At 36.0% G+C, this 10,487-nt stretch overlaps 1 protein-coding gene across 1 annotated transcript; it reads left to right on the top strand.

Moving 5' to 3' along the window:
* The first annotated feature begins 1,169 nt into the window (after positions 1-1,169).
* Positions 1,170-9,824, top strand: LOC117108341 (tumor suppressor candidate 3-like). The gene is made up of 8 exons (XM_033250331.1): positions 1,170-1,327; positions 4,161-4,330; positions 4,794-4,911; positions 5,401-5,483; positions 6,442-6,499; positions 7,950-8,090; positions 8,965-9,054; positions 9,690-9,824. The coding sequence occupies exons 1-8, from the start codon at positions 1,220-1,222 to the stop codon at positions 9,807-9,809; spliced, it is 888 nt and encodes a 295-aa protein (XP_033106222.1). The 5' UTR covers positions 1,170-1,219; the 3' UTR covers positions 9,810-9,824.
* Positions 9,825-10,487: the final 663 nt, after the last annotated feature.

Consider the following 10,487-nt stretch of genomic DNA (forward strand, 5'->3'; position numbering starts at 1 on the left):
CAGGAATTTAAAGACTCGTACGAACCCTGACTCAATAAACATTGCTAAGATTATAATGACCACAGCAAAAAGTGTTGATGCCAAGTATAATTCAATTCAAGCACAACAACAGAATTTTTGACATTCTCAAAATCAATACATTCCAAATGATGATGATGATGATGATGATGATGATGTACTGTATTGATGACATGTTACAGTATCATTAACGGTTTTGATATTATTAATTTCAGAACTTTCTTTTAATTTTCTGACTTCGAAGGAACTAGAGGTCACAGATTCAAATTGTTTAAAAAGAGGGTAGGCTTGATAAGAGTATTCTTTTAGCTGCAGGGTGGTCGATTCTTGGAATAGGCCTAACCTTCCATCTGAGTCTGAGCCCTCCATGGTCTGAGGAGGTTCAAGCAAGGAGATATTCCGATTTTGAAAATTCCATAGTGCGCAGCCTACTACAGTAATTGGATCTTCATGGGTGGTTGGAAACATGCTGAGTTTGAGCTCTCTCCTCTTATTTTTATTTCATTTTAATAACTTTCCTTATCACAATCATACATATTCATACAGAACAGTATAGGTTTTAGTCTAATCTCGAAATCTTGCGTTTTTCATCATTTGCATTTACCCAACAACATAACAATTTGAAGCAAAATATTATTAAATTGTACTGAAGGGTCATATAAGCTTTGATAGCTTTCAAACAGACCCGCCACAATCAAGCAAGTAAGCAGCTCGCCTTCAGCTGATCATCGTACAGCGAAACTCACTGACACAATGATGAGTGACAGAAAGGATGCTGCCTGCCTCTGACTGATCGAAGATGGAGGTGCCTAGCAGTGTAGAGCAGACAGAGTGGATGCCGTACACACACGTCTAATCACACACACACACGAAAACAGCTAGGCCTAAGTAAATGTTAAATGGAATAGAAATCATAAATACCTATTATCTTCAGAAAAACAACTGATGTTTGTTTGCCTTGAAGAGATAACACAGAAAATACATCTACTAGTAGTACTACTATCATCAGCAAATAATCAAACTTCTACTACACAGTGCAGCCTCGCTTTGCCTACGACAGGTCAACATCCTTAACCCTTGAACCTGTTGATATTATTCTAGGAGCACCATCTCCGCTTTCCTTCGATTGGTTCTATTGGTTCATGATTAGCCAATCGAATCCTTCCTTGTGGAAGAACACTGAGCATACCGGCTTGTCAACATGGCTGCTGTTCATCGTGAGGTGCCCTTTATGATATCTAAAGTTTGGTTAATTATGCTCATAATTATTTCATTCACAAACCTATCGTTAAGCGCAAAGAAAAAAGAGGTAGATATATTATTTTTAAATTTAACTAGGCTTAGAGCACCAACTGCTGCAATGCCGGGAAAAAGCTTTTTCCGCATTGCCATTGTACCGACTTGGTTGGAATCGAACCCACGACCTCCAGATACGTACGGTAGCAGGGGTCAAAACGGCAATAACCAAAACGGCAATAAACCAAAACCACAAGGACAAGTACCAAAACGGCAATAGGCATAGGCCTAGACCAAAACGGCGAAGAGCGAAATGAATGCCAAGACTAGCAAAGAAAGCGCCACCAAACCAAATGTTTTACAGTACTGCTTTTATTGTTTCCCCAATTTTTTTTGGTGATCTGCTCTCGAGCGAATCACCTCTTGTTATTTTACTCTCTTCTTTTTTTCTTATTCTTCTTTCTTTCTCTGTATTTTTGTTCGCACGATATCTCAAAAAATGCCACGAGTTACGCACAAACCGTCAACGAACATTTAGCTTGGTCTGGAATAGTCATGGTAAGCTTTTCAACGTGCTCAGTCATGCGTGACGTCATCTACGTGCAATTTTGCGTTTTTACATTCAGTAATTCATATCAGCCTAACCAATTGCCATTTCAAAATCGTATTAAGTGAGCATTAACTCCGGGTTAATGTTGAATGTACTGTACCTTAATTTTACGCGTACATGTGCGTCAAATTTTTAAAAAGCTCAAAATCACTTTTTGACTAAATTAGAGCACGTTTCAGGCCATTTTGAGCATTTGAAAATTCTTTGAAATTTTCCTCTACACGCGCGTATTTTTTCGCACGCAGCACGTACGGAAGCTAAACATTATGTTTTTTCACATAGTTTGGGTTCCTGACATTGTTTTCACAAATTTCCATTCTTTTTGGTCATCTTATGGCCAATAGCAATGTCGTACGTGCGCATCAAATATAGGTATCTTTGCGCGGATTTGTGCCGATATACAGTGAAAATATGCTAAAATCAGGCCTATATTTAATCAGTTATAGCTCCTTAGGATGAAAGGTGATCCCCAATTTTTATTGCATATTCTGAAAGCACATAAGTTGTAAATTTGATTTTATAGATCATAATGGCTGATCGGACATTGTGACGTCATCATATTGGCATCTGAATTCAAAGAAAGTGAATTATAGCTATGACATCATTTTTGAAAATACGCATTTAAATGTATCTCGCTTATCCTTGATCGTTTGTCTTCCAACTTTGAGTATGTTATAGCTGAGACAATTCTCTTTCATATATTTGATTTCTTTGTACATTTTCATGATGTCATCATGGTCAAAAAAACTGTTTTTTCTGACCCCCCACATCTTTCTTTCCTCAAAACGTTGATTAACCCATATAATCTTAACCATTCGACATTTCTGAATCATATTAAGTGAGCATAGCTTCAGGTCAAGGTTGAATTGCGAATTAACGTGCTTGTACACGTACGACAACAATTATGTATACTTAAAATTATGCCTACTTTTAATCAGTTATAGCTCCATAGGATGAAATGTAACCCTAATTTTTATTACATTCTGAAAACACATGAATTATAAATATGATTTTATAGATCATTATGGCTGATCGGACATTGTGACCTCATCATAAATTGCTATCTAATTTCAAAAAAACTGAAATTTTATTTATGACGTCATTATTTTTCAACTTATATGAACGTATCTTGCTTATTCTTGATCGATTGTTTTCCACCTGTGAGTATGTTATAGCTGAGACAATTCTCTTTCAGAAGTGTCCCTTTATTTTTCATTTTGATGACGTCATCATGGTAAAAAAGAATGCTTTTTTGGAGCCTTCTCATCTTTTTTTCTTAAAAGATTAAACAATTTTGAAATAGAGGGCGGCAGACTGTATTTCGACGCTTTCAGACTGATATATAGTTCATATACTCTAAAAGGAAAATTTGTGTGGCATTACCAACCAACAGGGGGTTTTAAATTAAACTTGACAAGGTTTAAATTCATGTGCCATTACCGTCCTCGGGCACGTCGTATAAGGTATTCATACTTGTGCGTTAAAATTTTAAAATTGTTAATATCACTTTTCAGATAATTTAAAGCACATTTCAGGTCATTTTCAGTATTCCAAAACTTTCCATAATTTACTTATAAGTTTTACTTATTTAAATGTCCACTGATGCTTTTATATTGTGTTTCCCCCAATCTCTTTATGGTTTTTTATCGCGACCGAAATGATCTTTATGCGCCGCTGAAGGACGTAAATAAATAAAATTCCCTTTTGCCAATTACCATATAGCCTAGGACTACAGTATGCCATTCTGGAAGTGTTTACGTTTTGGTTTAAGCCTATTGCCATTTTCATCATTACCGTTTTGACTTATTGCCGTTTTGGTCCATTGCCACATTCTGGTCAAAAAGTGTTGCCGTTTTGTGGTTAAGTTTTGCCTTTTTGGTCATTCCCGTTTAGACTTATTGCCGTTTTGTCCAGAAACCCAAGATACTGTACTGTAACTAGCCCAGTGTCTTAACCAGTAGACCACCGAGCTTGTGCTTAACGGCTATGAATCCATGTAGTGGGTACGCCTCGATGATATAAGCCTCTAGGCTGATTCTGATAAAATGAGACTGATCATAGGCCTAAGTAGGCCTAGCCTAAGCCTCTAGCATAGGCTAGGGCCTAGCCTACCTAAAGGTCACTAGGTCAGAATGTTGTCACTGCAGGCTTAGGCCCATACTACTAGGCCTAAAGCACATTCCTGCCAAAAAAAAAAACCCAATAAAATTAAATTACGGTTTGAGACTTCTGTACAAAGCACTATATAAATCGAAGTGTACAGGCCTACATTACATTACCGTATATACTTTTTCAGCAATCCCTTGGAGATCGAGTGAAGCAGCTTACAGAATGGAGTTACAAAAGGCCTGTAATCAATATGAATGGAGAGAAATATAGGCAGTATATCAAGGCCTCTCCCAGGAATTACTCTGTTATTCTCATGTTGACTGCCATGGATTCCCGTAGGAAATGTTCTGTTTGCAAGTGAGTGAATTAATAACATCAGTATGTATCGCATATTTGTCCTCATTCTGTTAAAAAATAAACACCCTTATTTGTGTCATGATGTGCCTATATATGCTCATAGACATGTCACATAACATTTACCTTAATAATCTGGACTGGGGGCCTTTGATTAGTTTTTTGTGATTTATGAGCCATGTGGGTAAATGGAATGACAAAAAAATAGTAGAGCAGGGACGGAGTGTCACGGTGTATGTGTGGGGCACATACTAAACAAATACCACATATTGAAAACTTTCTGAAAAAAAAAAATCTACTAGCTACCCCTCCCACTTTCCCCTACTCCTTAATGGACCACTGTGTTCTGTACTCAGTGGAAGTGGAGAGTAAAATACCAAGAGGTTTTGTGTTGCCTCAAATGTACAATTTTTACATTATATGTCACCATGATGTCATCATTTTAACACTTAATCCCTCTTTGCAGGCAAGTTAATGAAGAATTTCAGATCCTTGCAAATTCCTGGCGATTTTCTGGTTCTTATTCAAATAGAATTTTCTTTGTCAGCGTAGATTATGACAGTGGCCAGGATGTTTTCTCTGCAGTGAGTCATTTTTTATTATTTTAAAATGTCATTCTAATCAGGGTTCCCAAAGCTCCAGCAGTAAGTCGCAGGAATCTCTTGGACGTACTGTAACCCATCTTAAAAAAACAAATTCACAATATTTGCATGCGCAGCAAAATGAAATTAAAAAATTAAATAAATTAAATATGTTAAGAAAACTCATTCAACTAGATCTCACGGAATGGATTTCTTCCAGCTTGGAACCCCTGTTCTAACTCTCAAAAAAAAAATATCAACATGGTGTTGTACTTACTGTGATCGGATGTGAGGCGGAGTGACCTAGATAAACTGTCGTCAAAATGTCCAACTATTGTGCTGTACAGTATTACCAAGGACTTAAAATTTTAACTGTAGGCCTGCAGTTAAAAGTATGACCTTATTACGTTTGGACAGATTTATTCAAGAGAGTTACAGTAGTTCTTCACTGAATTTTACTGATACAATTTACTTTGATATTTTTTCTTGAAGTTAAAAGCCACATCAGCTCCAAGCATCATACATTTCCCTGTCAAAGGAAAACCAAAGAAAGCCGACACATTCGATATGCAACGGTAAGCAGTCTTTAGTACTTTGAATCATATCCTTGTCGGTTTGTATTATATGTATACGGTATCCATGTCCATGAGAGTCGACTACTTAGGCCAAATAAAATCAATTGCTTGTTGCAAGTCCCCATCCCAATCAAGTGTTGGTGCCTCATGTAAAAATAAATATTTGTTGCGGTATTTAAAAAAAAAATAAATGAATAAAAATAATGATGACTTGAAAGTTGGTGTTGTGTGCAATTCACCCCAGAAGGACCCACATGGAATTCTGTCAGTGATGCATTTCCCACTGAAGAAAACCATACAATACCAACTTGAATCTCCAATCTGTTATCTATTTATTCAACATCCTTTCACAAGGAAACACATTAAAGAATACTTGGCACTGATCCTGGTTGCAGTGGTTCTCCTCAGAGAGTTGTGGATGTGTCAGGGATGGCGCCAGGAATTCCCCAGTGAGGGGTCCACACCGAACCCCCTTGTCTGTGTGGACGCAAGGAATTTAAATAGACTTGCTTTTGAAAATGTGTCTTATGTTCGCTGGGATGTGTACCACAGTGTCGCCCAAGATTGATTTTTCCCTAACGTCCTTTGCTGGAAATTCCCTGATGGGATGTCCAGAGGTCTCTGACGAGGTCCTTTTCCACCGGACCCCTTCTAGCGCCAACGCTGGGATGTGTACCATGTGTTTGATCCAGTGACGGGGGTACTATAATAATGTAAAGTGTATAGACGCAGTTTATTGTACATTATATTTATTAATATATATATATATTATATTATTAGTAACAGATGTTACTCTCTTGACTTGGGTAAAAAAGCAACGCTTCATCAGAATCATGATTAGTAATGATACTTTGATATGTATTTCTGAATTATTCTTCAATAGGTATTTCGTAATGATACTTTGGTAGGTATTTCTTAAGTAATTATATACTATGATAGGTTTTTCTTGTTTTTGTAGGCTTGGGTTCCAGGCAGAACAAATAGCAAAATGGGTTGCAGAGCGTACTGATGTAACGGTAGGTGGAATCATGAACTTGATGTTTACTTCTTAATAATATATACAGTATGTGTGTATATGTGTGTGTATGTGCGTGGGTGGGTATGTGTGTATGTATGTACAGCAGAACCTCGATTTTACGTACGGTACGGGACCAGAGGGCGTACGTAAATTAGGGGATTTGTAAAATAGAGGTTGGGTTAAATTTGTGGTAACCTTTGACCTAATACGTACGTAACGCTCAATAAACGTATGTACGAACGAACGATGTTACCTAGGCTAGACATAGCCTCTAGGCCTACGAATAAAACCATGTGTCTAGTGTATTAATTCATCACTTTATATCTTTTATTTAACTAAAATAAAGAACATGAAAATATTGTAAAATTACCTACGACAAAGGTATAACTTGGGAATTCCCCTTCATGCCTATTCTAAACAACAGAGCTGTGGTGTTGTCTGGACCTGTTGAGACAAACTAAAACCATGTGCGCTGTACTGGGCGAGCCAACCAATTAGCGTTCGTGTACATGAAACAGCAAGCATGTGCTATGCACTGGGCGAGCCAACCAATTAGCGTTCGTGTACAAAACTATGTCTACCCAGCTTCGTGTAGAAAATTCAACCAGACGAATTCTTCCATTGTTTGCAACACGAAACTAAGGAGGAAAGCAATTATTTTGAGCACCATCGGTAGTTGTTCATCTCACTCAGTTCACATGGTTTTAGATTATAACAACCAGGTATTAGACTCAATCAACGTTGCTGTTTAATGGAAATATGTTGCATTATGGTTTGTTTATTGTTATACTTTTTACTTATGGTTGCTCTCAAAAGGGCTGTTTGTTTTGAATATTTTCGGGGTTTTTGATGACGTCATCGTCCATACGAGGCGTACGTAAAACCGAGGGTTGGTATAACTGGGGTACGTAAAAACGAGGTTCTACTGTGTGTATTTTCTAGCCTTGTATTCTTTAATATATATAAAATAAGTAAACAGATAGAAATAATATACTTCACAAGGTGACTACTTTGAAGCATAGATTTTATTAAAAAAAACCAAATTGAGTATACTGTGGATGATGGTGTGACATTGATAAAATCATAGTAAGGTAACTTCATTTCACCTAGTTACCTAGGGAATTTGGGCTGCAATTCTGGGCCTGCAGCAGTCATCATAATCCAAAAAAGTATAACTTTGTGGCTGTGTGGTCTGGCAACGCTGCAAAACTGGTATCAGGTAGTTAGGGGACAATGCATTTTTCTCGAGTAGTAGTTATAATAAAAATCCATTATTTGGCCAAATTGACTGACATGTGTTTACTTTACAAATGTCATTATATTTTATTTTATTTATTTTAAGTTCGCCTCAATTGTAATTGTGATGTTTTCTCTTTCTTTGTGTATTTAAAAAAAAATTAATACAAAAGAAATTAAATAAATTGTGTTTAAATTAATTTTGTTCACAGATTAGGATCTTTAGGCCCCCAAACCATGCCGGTATCCTGTTGCTTGGCCTTGCTCTCACAACTATTGCAGGCTTGCTGTACTTCAGAAGAAACAATCTGGAGTTTCTTTACAATAAAAACATGTGGGCAATTCTTGCTTTGGTAAGAACTTCAATCATTTAAGTTAGTGCTAACTGTAAGTGAATACTATAACTTGTACATGATTAAAAACAACTTGGTGGAGTTTTAATTTATTTAGCAAACATTTATTATATTGTGCCAAACAGTCCAGTATCTTATCCTTGTCGGTAAAATTTGAAAGACAAATTCCAATCAATTCTCTCATATATCTCTACACCATTATGTAGGTAAAAGACGTATATTCTAGTAAATTCACCAGCTTTACCTACATAATGAGAGGTGAGAATGTTATTCAGTAAATGCATTTACTTTAATGCATTTGCTTAATGCATTTTTGTCATTAGTAGGAACACCTCCTTGGTTTACTACTGATCAGTGTTCCAAAAAATGGCCGTATTCGACTGGTCGTTCTTCGTTAAACCGTACTTAACGAAGACGACCACTCGAATAAAAAAAACAAATACTTGACATAACAAAATGGCTGCATAGTTATGGCAATACATGTTGCGTAATCAAGGTTGCTTTGGTTTGTGTCAGAATGGGTTTTTCGTACAAAACATGTTTTCATCCAGTTTTTGAATTCTGTTAGCTTACAATTATTTATCAACTTCATGTGGGTAAATATTATTTTTATTTTCTGAAATTTAATCTAAATTATATTAACGCAAATTTTGTTGCTAAACTGACCAATTGGCCATGTTTGTTTTGGTCACATGGATAACTCAACGCTGATTAATGCAGTCTGGTTTACCTTAATTCTCATTTTGTCAATGAAGTATATTTTACGAACCAGCCAAATAAAATAATACTCAACGAAAAATCGTAGTCAACAAAATGAACCAGTCGAATACGCCCATTAATATTAATAATGATGATTGTGTTTTATTGCCTTCAGGTGGTAGTGTTCTCAATGATGTCTGGACAGATGTGGAATCACATACGGGGTCCTCCATTTGCTCACAGAAACCCGCAGTCAGGACAAGTAGTAAGAATCTTTATACAAAGCGCCCTCTATTGAAAAAACACTCCATTTAAATAGAGTACCAGGCAAGTGTCATCACAACACCAGGTGGTGCCCTTTGTTGTAAACCAGACGTTGGTCAAGTAGTCATTACACATGAATGACTTCATAATCCTAATGGTTTAGAATAGGCTTACTGGAAGCTGGCATTTTAAAACCTAATAATTTTCTTTCAAAATGTACTAAAAACACAAAAGCGCACAATATATTAGTTGTCAAACTTATATTTAATCATCAATTAAAATTTACAAAGAAAATTAATAATAAACCTCATAATAAAAGTAAGTTAGAAATTGGGATTAAAATAACCACCCAAAATGGAATATACCATTGTTGAAGTGGGGTGGACAGTGTTGGGTGGGCTTGTTTAAATTTTCTTGCTTTACAGTGCATATTAACCTACATGAATCTTGCCAAAAGAGTTGAATGAATTAAAGGCTTATGATAGGAAATCAATATGTAATTAAACTATCCTATTGTGAAGTTAGATAATTTCTGTTGGTAACTACTGTTTGTGTGCTGAACTTTAGGCATCATTGAACTCTTAGTGATCTTGAAAGTGAAACTGGATTCTTGTTTATTTTACATTGTTCTTTCAGAACTACATCCATGGAAGTAGCCAAGGCCAGTTCCAGGCAGAAACTTACATAATCTTTGTTTTATGTATCCTTAACAAGAGAATTATTAACATTTATATGAAATGTAAATGCAAGAACTAATGTGTATTAAGTTGCTTGATAATTTAACATATACAACAGGAATGAATGTTGATATTATCTTAAATAAAAGGATTATTTGACAGATTAATTTACACATGTGACATGTCTAAATATGGCCATGATGACATAACAACATGACTATATATATATGGGCATACAACATCAAGAATGCGTAGGGAAATTTTGGATTTCTAGAAGGATATTGGTTTATTTTTTCACATTTTACATAAGTGTAAAAAATAAATGTATCTTTGAATATGTACATGACATTTAAAGGCAGCAAATTACGATAGGATGCAACTAATTTTGGGGTATCAAAACGTCGGTGCTTTGACCTTGGTGGTGTTGGGAATTTGAATAGCCAGGAGCTTGTGGGTCATAAACAATTAGGGCCTATAACAAAATAACCATCACTTCTGGGCAACAAAGGAAGTATTTTTCGGCTACAATTGCCTCTACATGAGTATTATATCCATGGCACTGAACATTATGATTGCATTTACACCCAAGTCCTGGGTTAAAATCCTGTCAAAACATGTGCCATATATATGTATGTCATGACTGTATATGGGCATACAACAGTTTTTTTGTCAAAGAAAATTTGATAGTCTGAACAGAGCTTTACACACTGTCCAGACTATCAAATTTTATTCGACAACATATGACATGTCTAAATAT

This window comes from Anneissia japonica, unplaced genomic scaffold, assembly GCF_011630105.1.
Source record: "Anneissia japonica isolate Jap-2015-1 unplaced genomic scaffold, ASM1163010v1 scaffold42617_len15302_cov153, whole genome shotgun sequence".
Taxonomy (NCBI): Eukaryota; Metazoa; Echinodermata; class Crinoidea; order Comatulida; family Comatulidae; genus Anneissia; species Anneissia japonica.